At 41.1% G+C, this 20,723-nt stretch overlaps 1 protein-coding gene and 1 long non-coding RNA gene across 3 annotated transcripts; both read left to right on the plus strand.

The window, feature by feature from the left end:
- Nucleotides 1–4,848: 4,848 nt before the first annotated feature.
- On the plus strand, nucleotides 4,849–6,150 carry LOC311024036. The gene is made up of 3 exons (XR_014598266.1): nucleotides 4,849–4,974; nucleotides 5,572–5,708; nucleotides 5,803–6,150. It is a non-coding gene; the product is annotated as an uncharacterized lncRNA (long non-coding RNA).
- Nucleotides 6,151–7,639: 1,489 nt separating this feature from the next.
- Nucleotides 7,640–20,712, plus strand: snx27b (sorting nexin 27b). 2 transcript variants are annotated; one of them, XM_084026102.1, is made up of 13 exons: nucleotides 7,640–8,142; nucleotides 14,054–14,285; nucleotides 14,432–14,624; nucleotides 14,761–14,825; nucleotides 14,918–15,022; nucleotides 15,139–15,217; nucleotides 16,800–16,963; nucleotides 17,231–17,320; nucleotides 17,668–17,817; nucleotides 17,906–18,034; nucleotides 19,081–19,140; nucleotides 19,231–19,293; nucleotides 19,399–20,712. In XM_084026102.1, the coding sequence occupies exons 1-13, from the start codon at nucleotides 7,811–7,813 to the stop codon at nucleotides 19,468–19,470; spliced, it is 1,734 nt and encodes a 577-aa protein (XP_083882228.1). In that variant the 5' UTR covers nucleotides 7,640–7,810; the 3' UTR covers nucleotides 19,471–20,712. The 2 variants fall into 2 exon arrangements, with proteins under 2 accessions (XP_083882228.1, XP_083882229.1); XM_084026103.1 differs by having other exon boundaries at nucleotides 19,231–19,279.
- Nucleotides 20,713–20,723: the final 11 nt, after the last annotated feature.

The following is a 20,723-nucleotide window of genomic DNA, read 5'->3' on the forward strand; positions in this document are numbered from 1 at the left end:
TTATTGGAAACAGATACTATTCCTGCCAAACTGCATCCGGCTTGCTTAAGTTCATCAGGACGGTTGAAACAACATTATCATCAGCTTCACTGCATTTGGTCAGCCAGCCACGCAAGTGTTACTGGTGTGCCTGCTGCATGAAGGATAGAGGTGGTTGTCCTGGCAGTTAGTATGCATGGGGACTTGCTTGCTGATGTTAGGCTCTGTTGCTATGGAGAGGAACACAGCACCGCGCAGCATCAGTACTGGCTCTTCAGTGTGCCCGTTTGTGTGGAATAAGGTGATGCAGAGGGGGGTGCTTCAGTTCAATTCTGATTGGCTTCGCTCTCTAAAATTCTGTATCTCATTGGCTGGCTTTTGCACAGTGCTTTGTTAATGGATGGCCTGCAGTAACCTGGCAGTTTGTTGACCCCATTATTTCCGTGTGCATGTGGATGCATGTATGTGCATTTTTGTTTGTTGTAGACGGGACGGCCGGCCTGCCCTGTTGTTTGTGTCACATTTGTTTTATTCATTAGGATGAATGTTGTTTTTTTTTTGTTTTTTTTTTAGCTTGTTCATGCCGACCATTTGCAGAATGTCAAAGCCAGTTTATACCAACAAAAATTGTGATCAAGGTTTCCCCCAAGGTATTGACGGGATTACATCATGTTATGCAAATGAAGTGACATGTTCAAGTATAACTTTGCTTATGTTTACAAGCCGTGTGGGTTTCAACTAACAATGCTTAGGAGCTCCAGTTGGGACTGTCTCATCTCCTGTGTCTCTTATGCAGAAAGACAGGCCTGAATATGACTAGATACACATTTAATGTTGTATGCAGCTGGAGATTTGACTTTGGTGCATGTCTTACTGCCTTTCTGTCAAGGTACAGTATGAACACAAGTATGCACACGGTGGAGTGCCTACATCCTAGCACTGTGGTATACAGCCTCTGCTATTATGCAATCAATACTTCTTTGCACATTTACAACTCCTGCTTCTGAATCTCTGATGCAAAATAATCTATAGTGCCAGAGTACATTTTTCAGCCTCCTGCTTGATAATAAAGGGTGCGTATGTTAAACAGTCAGAACAATACCCTTTCTCTCTTGTATTGTGGTTTATTGTGGCAGATTTAGCTTTGAGTTTTAGGACAAGTGTATGAATGCATCTATGCTCGTGCATTTGGTGTCAGCAAGTATAAGTCTAAGTACATTTTCACCCTGTAAACTAGAAAGCAGCAGTGATATAAACACATAACTACTACCTTGAATTATAAAAAAGAACTGAAAACACATGAAAACATCTGTTTAAATTATTTATTTTATTGTATAGTTTAAATGAATGAAAGAGCTGCTAAAATGCTTGGTTTGTTTTTTGAGTTGTAGCAGACATTTCTTTCTTTCTCCCACTATTCTCATTATCTCCCCTATTGGTCTTGCTTATTTCCACCTACATGATTAATTTGTCCTTGCTATGTGCACCCCAGCTCAAAAGGCCTGCTTTGACCTGCTTGTATGTCCATGTGAAGTTATCTCTTGCCATTGAGTTATTGGGTATTAGAGAGCTTTAGCCGTGTGTCACCCTGCCAATGGAAGTCATGCCATGACGGATCATCACTCAGTTCTTTGAAAATAATGCAATTCAACAAGCAGGAACACTGTATGGTTGCTCTGTGTTTACAGCATTCTTGCATCAATGACATGAAGTGCCTTGTTTTCAGTGTATTATTAAGATTACAGATGAGGTCTTTTTCCCCATTTTCCATTTCCCTATGCACTTCCTTGGGAAGACGGTAGACTGACATGCTACTTCTGCTACATACGCTTTTTGCTGATTTCACGGATGTGATCGCTAACTGGTTTCCTATCTGTGAACGTTGGGTTCATTGAACATTGACTGCCTCAGTGGTTTTCATAACAAAACATTTGTGAGCCTCCCTGGATATGAGTCAGGCATGTTTGCATTCAAAATGGGAATGCTATGAAGATAATATTAAACGTAGGATTACCATATATAATGGTTTGCATGCAGTTACACACCTAAAAGCTAATAAGAATGTTAGCAGTTTTTGCATATGGTAAGGCAGCGTAGAAATCGAGAACAGGGATTCGAGTATTGAATTTTATCTGAGATGTTTGAAGCATAATTTACCAACATATTCCAACATTTACATATTCTGCAAAACTCAAAGAGGTAGCCATTGTATTCGAAGATCACAGCCAGCGTTTGCTAACATATTCATGCCATATAAATTGCCAATAAGGTTCTTCCCATGCAGTGACCGAGTTACATCAGGACATAAGTGACATGTTTAAGTAGAAGTTTGGCCAAGTTTTGCATTTGTGCCGATATTTTAAAGTGGTTGTTTAAATTGCAACAGTCCATTACATGAGCAGGAAACGTAAAGCACAAAATAATGTTATTTGTTTATGGTTTCCTGTCGGCGTGTTTGAGGCGGGAGGACAGTATCGTGTATATGCAGAATGGTTCAGCCCAATCGGCGTTCACAGGCATTCCCCACCAGTGAGTCACGTCGTCTCATGCCAGGCCCTTCCTCTGATTTGATCTCTTACTGACTATACTAGTTTCTCGGTCTCTCATTATATAAATCCCCCCCGTTGCAACATATTGTCTGTGCATGCAGACTAGAGACAACTTGTTGGTTGTTTACGTTCCATGAAGGCGTGGCTGACATGGAGAAGTGTTGCTTTATGACTCCGTGAAGCTCACTGTTTGGTGGAATGTGAGCCAAACAACATACACAACACACACACACACACACACACACACACACACACACACACACACACATATATATATATATATATATATATATATATATATATATATATATATATATATATATATATATATAGCAGCACTCAGGAGGAACCTTTGTCATGGGAGCCGTTGCGCCCCGGGCTGTCTCAGGTGGGAACTTCCGGCTACGCCTAGGTGACGAGTTGAGCTTCATGGTTGCTGAACTATCCATGTTTTACAGGTTATTAGTCACCAAAAACAACAAAGGTTTTTTGCAGAGGTTTATTTTGGCTCACACACATGTAATGGGTTGGAGTCAAACAAGTGTGTTTGCCAAGTACTTCATATAAATACAGTTAAATGCTTCAGAATGTATTTGTTTGTATAAAGTGTTGATATAAAAAGTGAGATGTAAAATGAAATTGGTTGCATTTAAAGTGTTTTGCATTCATATTTGAGTGTATGTAGTTGTATGTGGTCATGTCATAAATACAGTTAAGCAGTGCTGTATTTTGCACACAAATTGTGAAGTTGATACAGCTGTGAATACATTTGTGAGATGTGATGGAATAATATGATGTATGGACATACTAAATATACAGTAATGAAGGACTGAAGCAGAGACTGACACTTAAAGGAATGTGTTGTGTTGAATATTTGAATGTGAATTTGAATAAAGATTCGATCTGGATGATGAACTGAGAGCTCCGTGTCTTTATTGCTGCTGAACTGGATCTTTGTTTTACAGATCTGTATTTTGTTGCTACCAATCTTGAGACGATTTGCATGTCATTACTTGTGAAATACCTGTCAGGGTTACTGCATGCAGTTATGTATTATAAACCTGGGCTGAAACTTGGAAAACCCGCTGTACTAGTTTGACTAATGAATCAAATAATCCTTAAACGTCTAGTCCTAAAATAAAAAGTCCATTCACCAAAGCCAGTCAGAAGAAACAACCAGCTGTTGAGATGCCGTGAATTGAAATCTTTTAGAAACTTGCCTTTCACATCAAACTACCAATTTGCTTGCCCGTTGCGCCACTTTTACTCGATCACGTCTCTTGTTTTAAAACCGACGGTCACGAGAAATGTGGTATTTATCCCTGAGGGACAGAGAAAGGATGACACATCAACAACAAAAGAGCACGGTTTAGAGGAAAGGAAAATATGAATTTTAGCTTGTCCTGAGCCCATTTCTAGAAGAATCTAAGAAAAACAAAGGAAATGTGTCGGAAAGCAGTCGTAGAAGTACAGTTCACCCCGTGTGTTTGAATGTAGCATGAAGCATTATATTACTGCTCTACCGCCGTAAAATGAAAAAAACAGTCACAAATATTCCCTCCTCGTGAATACCTTCAGTGCATACGCGGGCACAAGAGGACACTAAACTTGTTGAACTGCTCCACAACAGGTTTCCTGCAGGAGTATTAAAGAGCAGTGCTGTTGCAACAAGCTGTAAATGCCACTTCGACATGTTTTACTTACAACTCCTGATGCTTTTCTTTAGGTACGTTCGCCGAGCTCAAGAGAGGAAACTGTTCAGTCGACAGCAATGGTGTTGCTCCTCTCAGGGAGTTTGTCACTAATAACAGACTGAACAAATGGCCTCAGAGCCTTCTCACCTTATTTCAATTTACTGAATGAAAAATGATGTTACGACTTTGGCAAACACAGGTCATCATCGTGTGCTCTGAGAAGGAAAACGCAGCATCAATCTCTGATTCTGAATGTCAGAGGTGACAAAATAATCAAGTAGCAGCTGTGAGATCAGCATTGGTGTGAAAATCAACATAAGTTTGGTAAAAGCACGGGCAGCTCTGTTAGTCTGACTAATGAAGGAAATTATTCTGAAACGTATGGTCAATATTTGCTGTTAAACACGAAAAATCTATTTTGTTTTGTTTTCAGGTTGAGCCTTTTATGAATATATCTGTACAGGTTATGGATGATGGGATTCAGGTCCCTTATCAACCGATATGACATTGATCTGTATTCATCCTTGTATACAATTATGACTTGTAGCTTTCCCGCATTGGTAAAACTGGTATGAAACTGTTTCTTATATTTTCTGGAGAGAAGAAAAAAAGAAAAAAAGAGAGACAAAGAGGGGTGGTGGCTTGGAGAGAGGGTGTGTCACCCTGCCTTTAAAAATGTTTGTGTCCGTGCTCCCTTCTCAAATCTGTCTCTTCCACCCTTTGCTACCTGCACAAGTTTCCACACAATTTTGGTAAGTGAAAATATATTTTAAAACCCCTTTTTTTAAATACAGCATTAACCATGTTTGCTTTGAATGTGTCTGAATGCCCTAATATGTGCTATTATGAGTTGTAATGGATGAGATTCTGGGTGTGGCATTTGTACTGTGTGGAGTGCTGCATCTGAGTATACACGTCGACCCCATGCTAAGATTATAACAATTCTAATTTGAGTATTATAATTGCAACAATCGTTAAAATATGTGGGATTTCAGAAAAACAAAGCTACTGAGGATTCTGGAGGGGGGAAATCAATTGAAAAGTTGTTTAAACGAGGCATGCAGGGTAATGTGTGTGTGACGACGCAGAGTCTAAACCATGAAGAGGAAACAACCAGTAAAGTGGGTGTGGGACGGAGAAAAGATGACGAGGCAACACGAGAGCCAGGTTTAGAAAAAGGGGGAAACAAGAATTTGAGCTTCTCCTGAATCCATTTCTTTTAGAGAATCAGGTCTATTCATGAGACAAACAATGAAGTGTGTTCAGCAAACTGCTCATCCAACTCCTCACACATAAATGAATGGAGAAATGAACACTGGACTACAGTCAACAATATTTTCTCTTTGCAGCCACCATGCCCAAGCTCATAGAGGTAATGGCCGCTCTCAATAAAATCTTCAATGATTATTCTGGAAAAGACGGAAATGCCAAAACTATGACCAAGGCTGAGCTTGCTGTGTTCCTCCATGAAGAGTTAGGTGAGCCCGTAAGTATAATATATATGTAGCACTATTGCAATGGAGGGCTGTGAATGCCTCTTTTACAATTTAATGACAAGTCCGTCTGTTTTCTTTCTTTAGGTTTCAAATAAGGGGAAGGTGGAAGAGTTCTTCGCTGCCTTGGATGCGGACATGGATGGTTCTGTTGGTTTCACGGAGTTTGCCACTTTTGTCGCTATCTTCAGCGGCTATTTTTCTGTCCAACAAAAATAAATGGAAGATTCAACTTGTACCGGTATGACAGTCACATTAATAAAATGAACATGTCATGATCATATGTTCTGAGAGGGTGCCAATGTTAAAACACATATACAGATTAATCTTAGACGAGTTATTATTTAGGCTTCAGGGACTTCAAATGTGCTGACTGAGTGTGTATCGCTTATTTTCAACTTTACAAGTGACAAATAAAGAAACAATGCCACATTTTGTGAAACGTTTTGTGTGTGTTCTTAAACCAAATACAGATATTGTGCGAATTTAGACTGTTTACCCTCCCTACTGTTAATCTTCAATGCCTTTGAAATAATAATCCCTGCAAAACATACTCTAACTTTTCACAAAGCATGTTAACGAAAACGAACACGTCCCATAGTTCAATGTTCACAATTATGTCACCGTTTGCTTTACATGCAAAGCAGGTGACAACGCTGCTTTGTCCCTGAGTCCAGAGTGGCTTGCATGAAGTATGTATAAAATACATCTCCGAAACTTACGAGCAGTAATATTCGTGGGCGTTAAGACTTCAGTGAGCCTGCCTTGTTCTGTGTTCAGACACTGGGTTGTACACTGCAGATGATTCATGCAGGAATGTTGCCCCCCCTTGTGTTTAGACTTTTCCCTCTGAAGTGCGCATGCTATTTATTCACCTGTGGTCTGGTGGCTGGAATAAATTATACTAATAAATAAAGGGGATGCACAGAGTTTAAATGTTTTCGAAGGAGAACAAGGACTTACTTTATGCATTAATTTAGCCTGCACAAAATACATAGAAACCAACCACAACCAACTCATGTTCTGTATATAAGTGGATTCAATTGAAATTAATAATTCTTATTACATTAAACACAATTTATTTAGGAACAATTAGAGCAAAAGTCGATTTGGACACAAAGACAGGGCCTTAAGATTATGTAAGATTGGCTGGACGATGGCTTCTAGTGACTTTTGAGTTGGCTTGTGACTCAAAAAGAAGCAAACCATGATCACAGGTTATGGACCTCTTATGGACATTAAAGGTTGAGTAGGTCATTTGGAAAAACCACAGAGACTATGACTTTGAACGCATCGCTCAACTGAAAAAGTCCCGCCCCCTTCGTTCAGACCTCTCTGCAAAGCCGTTCCCCCAGAACGCCAAACGAGTGCTTGCAATCAGGAAGTAAGCATTGACAGACAGGCAGACGTCCAATTATTTTCTCCGTCTGAATTTTTTGATTGGACGGGGTTTTTACAGTCCTGTCACGGCCAATGATTACAATGTTTTTATGTCATAGCATTTCATTTATTCATTGCTATCGATATGTTATGAGGATTTCAAGTAATATAACAGAAAGTGTTTCTGAATAGAATCACCTACTCAACCTTTAATTGTGAGGAATCCAAACTAAGATCTTATAAGTACTCTCATTTAATTTTTTGATAACCAATCGTAGATGGGCTACCATCCAATATTCACGAGATTTAAAGCAATAATAAAGAACTAACAGAATTAGGCAACACTGTTTCTTTCTAATCCCATAGACCCCTGAGACTTTCCTTGGGGTCCCTGCCCCTGTAGGTCCACAGGTTGAGAACCACTACCTTACATAAAGATTGAGTTGAGAAATGTTTATTACTATTTAGCTGAAAAACGGATCCGGACTTGTCTGTATACAATTATAAGGGCCTACCCAGGAAGCTCGGCGGTCCACAGTGACCCACATGGAACGCATCCTGGGGCGGTCTCGGGAATTGTCGGACTCTCTCGGCTTTTTCCGGTAATCTGGGTCAGTTAGCTAGCCAAGCTGATTAGCCTGCTACTACCAGCTAATGTTTGTAGGATATTTATTGTTGACTGAATTGGAGTGGATGCTACAAAGAGTGTAGAAAAATGGCGGACGTCGAGGGAGAAGGGATTTGTTCACCGGTCCCTCCGTTGCCTCACCCTTCTTCTCGTAACGGCTCCGGTAGCGGTAACGTAACACCGGGCACCGGCGGCAGCTGCCAGACGGCGACCACCGTTACTTCGGGCCCACGGCTAGTCCGGATAGTGAAATCTGACTCGGGCTATGGCTTCAATGTCCGCGGACAAGTTAGTGAAGGCGGGCAACTACGGAGCATTCACGGGGAACTGTACGCTCCACTGCAGCATGTCAGCGCGGTCCTGCCGGGAGGCGCCGCCGACAGAGCCGGCATTTCGAAGGGGGACAGGATTCTGGAGGTGTAAGTTGCTACAGTCTTAGCTTCATCGAGAGCATTATGGAAGTAACGTACTCGTGACTTTTATCTCTGTGGATGTCAATGAAAACCGGCAAGGAGGACCCGTGAGCATTATTTATTGGGGGGCACTGTCATACTGGTCTTGCTGGGCACAGTAGTCGTTCATCCCTGTGTGTGTGTGTGTGTGTGTGTGTGTGTGTGTGTGTGCGCGCGCGCGCGCGCGTGCGTGTGCGTCAGAGAGAACAGATTCATTAGACATTCGAGTCACACCAAAACCTCTTCCACTCATCCACAGCACGCCACATATTCCAGAGACACCTCTCGCACACATCCACGTTATTGGAAACAGATACTATTCCTGCCAAACTGCATCTGGCTTGCTTAAGTTCATCAGGACGGTTGAAACAACATTATCATCAGCTTCACTGCATTTGGTCAGCCAGCCACGCAAGTGTTACTGGTGTGCCTGCTGCATGAAGGATAGAGGTGGTTGTCCTGGCAGTTAGTATGCATGGGGACTTGCTTGCTGATGTTAGGCTCTGTTGCTATGGAGAGGAACACAGCACCGCGCAGCATCAGTACTGGCTCTTCAGTGTGCCCGTTTGTGTGGAATAAGGTGATGCAGAGGGGGGTGCTTCAGTTCAATTCTGATTGGCTTCGCTCTCTAAAATTCTGTATCTCATTGGCTGGCTTTTGCACAGTGCTTTGTTAATGGATGGCCTGCAGTAACCTGGCAGTTTGTTGACCCCATTATTTCCGTGTGCATGTGGATGCATGTATGTGCATTTTTGTTTGTTGTAGACGGGACGGCCGGCCTGCCCTGTTGTTTGTGTCACATTTGTTTTATTCATTAGGATGAATGTTGTTTTTTTTTTGTTTTTTTTTTAGCTTGTTCATGCCGACCATTTGCAGAATGTCAAAGCCAGTTTATACCAACAAAAATTGTGATCAAGGTTTCCCCCAAGGTATTGACGGGATTACATCATGTTATGCAAATGAAGTGACATGTTCAAGTATAACTTTGCTTATGTTTACAAGCCGTGTGGGTTTCAACTAACAATGCTTAGGAGCTCCAGTTGGGACTGTCTCATCTCCTGTGTCTCTTATGCAGAAAGACAGGCCTGAATATGACTAGATACACATTTAATGTTGTATGCAGCTGGAGATTTGACTTTGGTGCATGTCTTACTGCCTTTCTGTCAAGGTACAGTATGAACACAAGTATGCACACGGTGGAGTGCCTACATCCTAGCACTGTGGTATACAGCCTCTGCTATTATGCAATCAATACTTCTTTGCACATTTACAACTCCTGCTTCTGAATCTCTGATGCAAAATAATCTATAGTGCCAGAGTACATTTTTCAGCCTCCTGCTTGATAATAAAGGGTGCGTATGTTAAACAGTCAGAACAATACCCTTTCTCTCTTGTATTGTGGTTTATTGTGGCAGATTTAGCTTTGAGTTTTAGGACAAGTGTATGAATGCATCTATGCTCGTGCATTTGGTGTCAGCAAGTATAAGTCTAAGTACATTTTCACCCTGTAAACTAGAAAGCAGCAGTGATATAAACACATAACTACTACCTTGAATTATAAAAAAGAACTGAAAACACATGAAAACATCTGTTTAAATTATTTATTTTATTGTATAGTTTAAATGAATGAAAGAGCTGCTAAAATGCTTGGTTTGTTTTTTGAGTTGTAGCAGACATTTCTTTCTTTCTCCCACTATTCTCATTATCTCCCCTATTGGTCTTGCTTATTTCCACCTACATGATTAATTTGTCCTTGCTATGTGCACCCCAGCTCAAAAGGCCTGCTTTGACCTGCTTGTATGTCCATGTGAAGTTATCTCTTGCCATTGAGTTATTGGGTATTAGAGAGCTTTAGCCGTGTGTCACCCTGCCAATGGAAGTCATGCCATGACGGATCATCACTCAGTTCTTTGAAAATAATGCAATTCAACAAGCAGGAACACTGTATGGTTGCTCTGTGTTTACAGCATTCTTGCATCAATGACATGAAGTGCCTTGTTTTCAGTGTATTATTAAGATTACAGATGAGGTCTTTTTCCCCATTTTCCATTTCCCTATGCACTTCCTTGGGAAGACGGTAGACTGACATGCTACTTCTGCTACATACGCTTTTTGCTGATTTCACGGATGTGATCGCTAACTGGTTTCCTATCTGTGAACGTTGGGTTCATTGAACATTGACTGCCTCAGTGGTTTTCATAACAAAACATTTGTGAGCCTCCCTGGATATGAGTCAGGCATGTTTGCATTCAAAATGGGAATGCTATGAAGATAATATTAAACGTAGGATTACCATATATAATGGTTTGCATGCAGTTACACACCTAAAAGCTAATAAGAATGTTAGCAGTTTTTGCATATGGTAAGGCAGCGTAGAAATCGAGAACAGGGATTCGAGTATTGAATTTTATCTGAGATGTTTGAAGCATAATTTACCAACATATTCCAACATTTACATATTCTGCAAAACTCAAAGAGGTAGCCATTGTATTCGAAGATCACAGCCAGCGTTTGCTAACATATTCATGCCATATAAATTGCCAATAAGGTTCTTCCCATGCAGTGACCGAGTTACATCAGGACATAAGTGACATGTTTAAGTAGAAGTTTGGCCAAGTTTTGCATTTGTGCCGATATTTTAAAGTGGTTGTTTAAATTGCAACAGTCCATTACATGAGCAGGAAACGTAAAGCACAAAATAATGTTATTTGTTTATGGTTTCTACCTTTATTTCCCAACCTCCCCATACATTTGGGATTGGTTCTAACCGTGTCAGACAGCAGAGCTGTAAGAAGAGATGCTGTGGCTGTGTTGACTGGAGTTAACTATAGGTCAGGACGCCACAGCACTGTCACCAGCACTGTCATGCCTCTGACACAGGCCTGCCAAGGGGCACACACCCAGTGTTACTCATGCTGAGCTGTGCTAATGACTTAAACCCAACATTCTATTCCTGGGGGATTTTGGAGACAACGCCTCTGTCATTATACCACATGTAAACAGATTAGAGTCACTTTATGACATGTCATTCAATTTCTGCCGTTTCCCGTCAGAACTCGTGCTCTATTATGGCTCTCACAATTAAATGCCTTTTGCCCTTTGCCCTTAAGATAAGCCTTCATTGCAAATGAAGGTGAATAATAAGTGCCTGGAAACAACTCCTGGGTCATTCCGTGTCATTTCATCAAATTTCTGAAAATCTTCCCACCTGACCATCTCAGAATGTCCTGAAAAAATTCAAGTACAAAGACACACTTGTTAATAGGACTAATCCAAAATATTAGGTCTCTACTGTCAATAGTTTTCTCATGAAACATCATTGAAAGAAGGGTAGTTTAGACGGTTTTTGGCATCATGCTCTGAAAAGCCATTTTTAAACAGCAATATCTGGAAAACTATCTCACCTGTGGCCTTCAAAATTTTTACAGAGTATATCTGTTACTAATAGCCTCCAGACCTGGAATATCAGGGATGTAGCTCAATGATAACCTAGTATGGTAGGTACTTAAAAAGGGGCTTGTTGAAATAAAGTAGTACATTTGAAGAGTGGCTGAGCTCCCATTTTTGCAGATAAAAGATTTCTATCACTTCTGCCTCTATCTCTGGTGTTAGCTTAAACATTCTACAAAATATGGTCTCTCTTAGATTATTAGTTTCACAGATATTAAGGCTCAAAAATGGAAGTAAACACATCTTTGCCCAACTTCAGAGTCATATTCCAAAAAACTGACAACAAGTATCAGGTCCAAACTTACTTTTTTTGAAAGATCATATTCTTGTTAAAATCATATTAAAAAATCATTAGGGTGTTTTGCCTCATTTTGTCGCAGTGATTTTTTTAAATCCTGATATTGGTGGGGTTTTGTGGCCGTTTTTGGTACTGCATGTCTTAATATCCTACAAGTAAACATCACAGCAGGGCAATTCAAATGTGTTTTTTACCATTTACCAAAGACTTATATGTGACTAAATGCTACTGATAAATTTAGCCTTACGAAAACATTAAAATATAGCACAGTTGTAGTTACAGAGGCAATAAGTCCTTGAATGTGAGGTAAACATGCTGAAAGCAGCTTTTAATGTCTTAAACCATGAACAAACACAGCATAATATTGAAGACTGTACATTTTGTCATACTTTAAGTATATAAATTACACAACCAAATCAAATAATAATCTTAATTTGAGCATAAAGATTTTACATTACAGTAGAAAAGTCTCCAAAGTTTGATATTGAATAACAGTTTGTCTCTGTGCTCACTATGAGACAATATGTGAGTTATGATCAGAAATGGTGGATAGGAAGTATCAGAGATGTTTCAGATCAAGATGAAGATGTACTGGTTCAGTTCATGCACCCACATGGCCCTGCCAAGAGTTTCTACTGGCCAAGAAGAGAAGATGTGCAATGCCCCACTGCAGCATAGAATTGCAAGATTTGACGTTCCCTCTACAGAAACTGGGCGCATGTATGCCATCAAAAAAGAAGAGCACAACAGAGCAGAGATGTACATTAGACAATTTATAAAGTGACTGACAAATTAATGAATGTGACGAAGGAATTGGATCTAAAAGATGAAAAATGTGTGATCCCTCATTGAGCATAGAGACAAACTGTTATTCAATATCAAACTTTGGAGACTTTTGTACTGTAATGTAAAATCTCATGCTCAAATTAAGATTATTATTTGATTTGGTTGTGTAATTTATATACTTACAGTATGACAAAATGTACAGTCTTCAATATTATGCTATGTTTGTTCATGGTTTAAGACATTAAAAGCTGCTTACAGCATGTTTAACTCACATTCAAGGACTTATTGCCTCTGTAACTACAACTGTGCTATATTTTAATGTTTTCGTAAGGCTAAATTTATCAGTAGCATTTAGTCACATATAAGTCTTTGGTAAATGGTAAAAAACACATTTGAATTGCCCTCCTGTGATGTTTACTGGTAGGCTATTAGGACATGCAGTACCAAAACCAGCCACAAAAACCCCACCAATATCAGGATTTTAAAAAAAATCACTGCGACAAAATGAGGCAAAACACCCTCCTGATTTTTTAATATGATTTTAACAAGAATATGATCTTTCAAATAAAGTAAGTTTGGACCTGATACGTGTTGTCAGTTTTTTGGAATATGACTCTGAAGTTGGGCAAAGATGTGTTAACTTCCATTTTTGAGCCTTAATATCTGTGAAACTAATAATCTAAGAGAGACCATATTTTGTAGAATGTTTAAGCTAACACCAGAGATAGAGGCAGAAGTGATAGAAGTCTTTTATCTGTAAACATGGGAGATCAGCCACTCTTCAAATGTACTACTTTATTTCAACAAGCCTCATTTTAAGTACCTACCATACTAGGTTATCATTGAGCTACATCCCCGATATTCCAGGTCTGGAGGCTATTAGTAACAGATATACTCTGTAGAAATTTTGAAGGCCACAGGTGAGATAGTTTTCCAGATAATGTCGTTTAAAAATGGCTTTTCAGAGTATGATGCCAAAAACCGTCTAAACTACCCTTCATTCAATGATGTTTCATGAGAAAACTGTTGAGAGTAGAGACCTAATATTTTGGATTTGTCCTATTAACAAGAGTGTCTTTGTACTTGAATTTTTTCAGGACATTCTGAGATGGTCAGGTGGGAGGCATTTGATGAAATGACACGGAATGACCCTCCTGTGAATGCATTCACTCATTGTTTTTGACAGTAGCAGATGTGTTGATTCCAGTTTATTGTAAGTTTTGAAGCTGTAGTTTTTAGGGTTATTATATTTCAATGCTTTTTGTTGTGAGATGCATCTCATATTGTTGCATAACTGGAAAAGAAACCAACCATATGTACATCTCTCCCTCCATGTCTCAACAGTAACAGTGTGAATGTTGAGGGAGCAACACATAAGCAGGTGGTGGACCTGATCCGTGCTGGAGAGAGGGAGCTGGTGCTGGCCGTGCTGTCCGTCCCGCCCCAGGAGGCCGACTGCCTGGATCCCGGAGACGACGTCTCAGCCCAGTCCTGCTATGACTACTCCGACAAGCAGGCCGTCCCCATCTCCGTGCCGAGCTACAAACACACTGAGCTCAACCAGGAAAAGTTTGTGGTGGGTGAACATGTGGAGGAATTCGTAGATGGCGAATTAAGAGGAGGAGTTTGTATTTGGGAGCATGAATGGATGAATAAGGCTCATATATATATATACAGTACATTAATTTTCAGTATTCTCTTTCACCGCACTCTCTCTTCTAGGTATATAATGTGTACATGGCAGGCAGGCAGCTGTGCTCCAAGCGTTACCGTGAGTTTGTGATCCTTCACCAAAACCTGAAGAGGGAGTTTGCCAACTTTACGTTCCCTAAGCTTCCTGGGAAATGGCCTTTTTCCCTGTCGGAGCAGCAGCTGGACGCACGACGCAGAGGCCTGGAAGAATACCTGGAGAAAGGTCAGGCGGGGGGTTCTGGGAGAAGTCCTGCCAACTCCAGAGTGCACAACTATACCATTCATTATATTGCATAGAATAACCACCATTTCACATAAAAAAGTCTCTACCTTCTATATATTTTGTCTCTTACCTGCAGTGTGCTCCGTACGGGTAATTGGAGAAAGTGACATCATGCAGGAGTTCCTGTCTGAATCAGACGAGGTAAAAAGAAGAGAAACCTCCAGTTTTGTATCTTCTGTGGTCGTCTGCCTGTGACTCACTGTGCATTTTTGTCTCTCCTTCTCATTACCTAGAATTATAATGGCGTGTCAGATGTGGAGTTGAGAATAGCCATGCCTGACAAAACCACGCTCACTGTTAGAGTTCGCAAAAATTCGACTACAGACCAGGTCTACCAGGTAAACGGTTACTGTTAACGCTTGTACCCATGTCCTTTTTACAGTCATCTTGCAGATGTTTTATGCTTTCTGTTCCTTTTTTCGCCCCCTTTTGTTTTCCCCCATCTCTCTTTCAGGCTGTGGTTTTGAAACTAGGGGTGGACAGTGTAACAGCCAGCTACTTTGCTCTGTTTGAGGTCATCAACCACACCTTCGGTTAGTAAGAACATGTAATTGAGCTTTGAGTTTGCGTGTATGCTCCTTTTCTCCACTGAACATATATCCCATCTTTCTTTAAAACACAGATTTTGACTGTAGTTGTAGCCGGTATTCACATAATGACAGAGCATTATGGTTCATCCTTTTCAAAATAGAAATAAATACCTGAGCACCTTTTTTTTTTGTGCATGAATTTTCACATATGCTACTTCAACTGGTCCTCGCTTTCTCAAGGCTAGTGTGGTATAAAGATTTGTCAGATTTATTTAAAAAAACAACTATATTCATTTTATTCTTGTAGTTCTTTTCAACCCATGCAGCACCATTGAATTGCTTGTCATTGAACTGTGTGCTCCGTCTCTTACTGCAAAGACAGAAGCAGCACTACAGTAGCAGTAAAATCTAAGAAAACATGTTTGATGATAATAAGAGTTTGCATGCAGGTCACAAGAGTTTCTTCTTTCTGCCAAAAGATGAATAAGAAGTTAAACATGTTCTATCTCTCAGACGTGGAGAAAACATTCATGTTTTTTATCAGTTGCAGATTAGATTATCATAAATATTCACGTTCTTCCACTCTCCAAAGTCTCTCTTATTTCTAAACTGGAGGAAGAATCCTTCATGGAGCAAAAACAACATGATGAATCACCACCCTTACTCTCGTCATTTCACACTGACTGGTTACCTTTTAGTTTCATGGTTGACTTGAAGATGTTGCCTTCAGTGGCGGTTCTACACGGGGGCCTACAGGGGCCAGTGCCCCTGTAAAAATGTCCCAGGCCCCCCCTGTGGCCCCCCCAGAGCTGACTGAATAAGCTGACTGAATGATAAAATGAAAATGAAATAAATTGATCAAGTTATTACGATTTTATGCGCTAGCGCCAAAAGCGGAACTAATGTGACTCAGCGCTCTACACGGAATAATTAGAGCGACGCACCCAAACACTGCCTTGCCGGATGCGAGATGAGAGTGAGAACGGCACTTTCCATTTTTTAATGTGCCCCTCTGATCAAACATTGGCCCCACCTTGGCCCCCCCAGTAAAATTTGTCTAGAACCGCCACTGGTTGCCTTACATTGAATGTGTGTGTTAACGTGTACAACTGTAAACCAATATGCATCAGTTGGTCAAAGTTATTGGACTTAGTCGGCTTAAAAAGCTTGAATTCTGTCATCTGTTAGACCATTTGTCACTCCCAATTTTAAAATGTAAACGAGCCTTCAAGGCAAAGCAGATTTGTGAGCTGTATTAGCTAAATGCTAATACAGCTTACTTGCTTCTGGTTAGCGTGCTAGCCTTTTGTAATTTGACAAATAAAAAAAAAAAGATTTTGATCTGAGGATGATGCTGGAGGGAAAAGTCAACTTGTCACTGCAGACAAACAAGACGAGAATATCATGCATCTAGTAAATATCATATTTCACACTAAATGCTAAATGGTAATGTTTTCTGTGGGTTGAATAGAAATAGAATAAATTGCCTTCACAGCGGGCATAGCTTGCTTTTATCTCCACATAAGAATGGGATATCACCTGCTTTCCTTCCCTCCCTCCCTTTGTTTCTCCCTTTCTTCTTCAGTGCGTAAGCTTGCCCCCAACGAGTTCCCCCACAAACTGTATGTACAGAACTATACCTCAGCCATCCCAGGAACCTGCCTCACCCTGCGCAAGTGGCTCTTCACTACAGAAGAGGAGATTCTGCTCAATGACAACCAGCTTGCTGTCAACTACTTCTTTCACCAGGTGTGTGTGTGTGTGTGTGTGTGTGTGTGTGTGTGTGTGTGTGTGTGTGTGTGTGTGTGTGTGTGTGTGTGTGTGTGTGTGTGTGTGTGTGTGTGTGTGTGTGTGTGTGTGTGTGTGTGTGTGTGTGTGTGTGTGTGTGTGTGTGTGTGTGTGTGTGTGTGTGTGTGTGTGTGTGTGTGTGTGCTTTTCTTTTTCTTTTTCTTTTTCTTTTTCTTTTTGTTGTAGGTTTGTTTTAACCCTGTCCCCTGTTTGGCCCTGCCTTTGTAGGCTGTAGATGATGTGAAGAAAGGCTTCGTCAAAGCAGAGCAGAAGTCCTACCAGCTGCAGAAGCTGGCTGAGCAGAAGAAGATGTCCATGGTCAGTCTCTCACATGTGGACAGACTCCACACAGCTGCACTACTACTACTGTTCCTGAGTAACGTAACCGACAGAGATGGAGAGAGTTACGTATTATAGCTCAGTGTGGATGTCATGCCTCTCTCCCACGTTCAATGTGTGTGGAGGTCGTCTGACAGTGAGAGTGTAGGTTTGACTGCATAGACAAAGCCTGTGAATATGAATAGATTAGCCTCTCTGTGGAGCCTGCAGGTAAATCCCCACATCCTGTTTTCAGTTCTGTTGGTGTCTGACTGTTCTGTCCTCTGCATCTACATACAGTCAGCTGAAGCACTACATATTGTCTCCTCTGCCTCTTTCTTTCTTAGTATCTGAGTTTGCTGAGGGGTTGTGAGGGCTACAATGAGATCATGTTCCCACACTGTTCCTGTGACTCCCGACGTAAAGGCCACGTCATCACAGCCATCAGCATTCATCACTTCAAGCTGCACGCCTGCACCGAGGAAGGGACCCTCGAGGTAAGGGGCGGCTGGTTCTTTAGCGTGCGCATGTGTAAACACATTTGCTATGTGTAATGGAGTGAGTTCATTAAAGCTATTATTCCAGAACCAGGTGATCGCATTTGACTGGGGGGAGATGCAGAGGTGGGACACAGATGAAGAGGGCATGGCCTTCTGCTTCGAATATGCACGAGGGGAGAAGAAGCCACGCTGGGTCAAGATATTTACACCCTATGTGAGTATCACACATGTTATTACATGTGCATTATAGTACTCAAAGCTTCAGTCAGACATGTATTTTTGATTGTGTCATCTGTTGAGTTTCATAGAATAAAGACTTAAATAGTCAGTTTACTGCTTACTTGCAACATTCATAACAACTTTTTATTTTTAAAAGGACATCTGGAGATACAGGATTTAAATTCCTGTTTCATACCTCCAGAACGAGCTTTTCTTTTCAATAAAGTAAAATAATAATGCTCAAGATCCGCAGTGTTGCTTTTATATTTTATGGGAATAGTTTTACATTTTGGGAAATACGCTTTCAGCGGAGAGTTAGGTGAGAAGATCAATACCACTCTTATGTCTGTATAGTTAATATGAAGCAACCGCTAGCAGCTGGCTAACTTAGTTTAGCATAAAGACTGGACACCAATCAAAAGAAAAACAGAAATAAACAGTCTCTTGATTGTTTAATCCTCACAAAAACGTGGCTGTTTCACTATTTCTTGGCTATGATCAGTTGCCAGGCAACCGGGGGAGACTACAGGAAGTTAGAGGATCCAGCCAAGGAATTGTCTGCCATGTAACTGCCCCTAAAACTGCAAATGTTCTTTCTAATGAAATGGTCACACATACACCAATGCTGATGAGTGACCGCCGCCTGCCATCATTCAAAAAGTTGAACTTCGCACGAAAGCGAAGAAGCAAATGTTTTCACTCACATAGGATTTCCTGTGTGTTTCCATGCCTTTCCACATCCGTTTTTGTGCAGATTAAACATGTAACTTGTTAATCAGTGTATTTTGTTACCAAGGCAAGGCAAACTGGTTCCCTCTGTTTTCGGTCCTTATGCTAAGCCAAGCCTTATATTAACAGTACAGGAGGAGAATGTTATCAATCTTGTTATCTAACGCTCCGCCAGAAAGCGAATAAGCACGTTCCCCAAAATATCTAGCAATTAGTTTTAAAGGCAACTATGTCAACCTTACAGACATCGAACATACTTGTCTTTTTAAATCTGAATCTCTGTTTCTCTCTGCTTATTTGGTCCACGATCAGTTTAACTACATGCACGAGTGCTTTGAGAGAGTCTTCTGTGAGCTGAAGTGGAGGAAGGAGGTAAGGACCATCTATGAACAGACTGACCTGCTCTACTGCAAGAGATGTATTCATGCCCTTCCCTCATACCTGCAATGTGTGTGTTTCTAGGTGGAAGAGGAGGCTACAGACAAGGACAATAAGAACTGCAGTAAAGATGGTATGTGTGGCAAGGTAAGGCTCTGCCTGCCTCTGTCCGGTCTACCATTTATCCATTTCTTTGGTTTTCTGTCTCTGAGTTTGTGGGCGTCTTCCTCCTGATTGCTGCTTCCGTTTCAGAATATTTTCCAGCTGCTGAGGCACAGAAGGGATGGCGGCACGTCGGAAGGGAGATCGTTACCTCTTAACTAGACACCGTGGTCACGGACTCGGCTCAGTTCAGCACTCATCTAGCCCCAGACCCAGCCACACTCAGCTATTAACCACACATCATTTACACGCCATCAGCTACAACCTGAGACGCTACCCCTCTTCATGCAAACCAACAATCTACAGACACATGAACCAGAACTCTTGAATCCAGTGCACCATAATCATGCATTCAACAGAGCTCCGTCAAAAAGAAAGGTGGTCTCTCTAGACTTAAGGTCCTGGACTCGTGTGATCCTTCTTCTTATTGGCAGGGACTTGAAGTGGACTATGACTTGTGCTTGAGGAGGATTTTGCCCTCCTCTTAAGGAGTCCTACCGGGAATAGAAAGCTTAAGTGGAAATACTGTTGGACTAAAAGGAAAGTGAAAGCTGTTAATGCTGGCAGTGGAAACACAGATAACACCGATAAGCGATACTGAGGCTTGACAACAGGAAGACACTTAGTTTCTCCGTTTATGGATCAAAGCAGCAGCGTCTTCTTTGTTTTTCTGGCCACTCGTTAGCGTGTTTGTGCATGTTAACTATGGAGCCCCAACAGGCAAGGGGCCGACCAAATTGAGGCCCTTAGAATGTAAGTCACAGCTGATTATATACATTTTCATCTGTTTGCTGATCAATTTGCATTTATAAAAGAAAACTATTAACATTGTAATGTGGCAAATGAGAGAAGGGAGAGAAAGTGGACATTTTTTTATCCCTTCAGAGACACGGCTGTGATGATTTGACACGTGAGCAGGAACAACGTTAAACTTAAGACTAATGTTGCACTTTATCGAACAGTATTAACAACCCCCAAATGTGGGAAATGACGCAGATAGTGTTCATAATACCTGAACTAGCCTGCGCTTAGTTCACACTCTTTTTTGACTGACTACAGTTTGAGTATCTACTGCATCCTCAAATGGCATGAGCTGCGTGTCATGCATTAAACTCTTGTGTATTTATAGTATTACGTGAAACACTCCATGCAAATGTTTGAGGCCACTGTCCTAGTGGCAATGTATTACCCATAAGAGACAGCAGGGGGCCTCCTCCTCCTTTCTGCTCTCCTGCAGGCCCTGATTACTTTGTTGCTGAGAGCTCCCACAGGATTTATAATAGGCCTGTAATTCACAAGGCCTTTCCACTTGCAGCACTATTTATCTCTGTAGCTGGTTCTGCGCTGTACTGCTGAACCACTTTTGCACTCCAGATTCAGGTGAAGTGAGAAGAGGATTTCTTTTCCCCCAAAAA

Source organism: Eutrigla gurnardus (assembly GCF_963514095.1).
Source record: "Eutrigla gurnardus genome assembly, chromosome: 14".
NCBI lineage: Eukaryota > Metazoa > Chordata > Actinopteri > Perciformes > Triglidae > Eutrigla > Eutrigla gurnardus.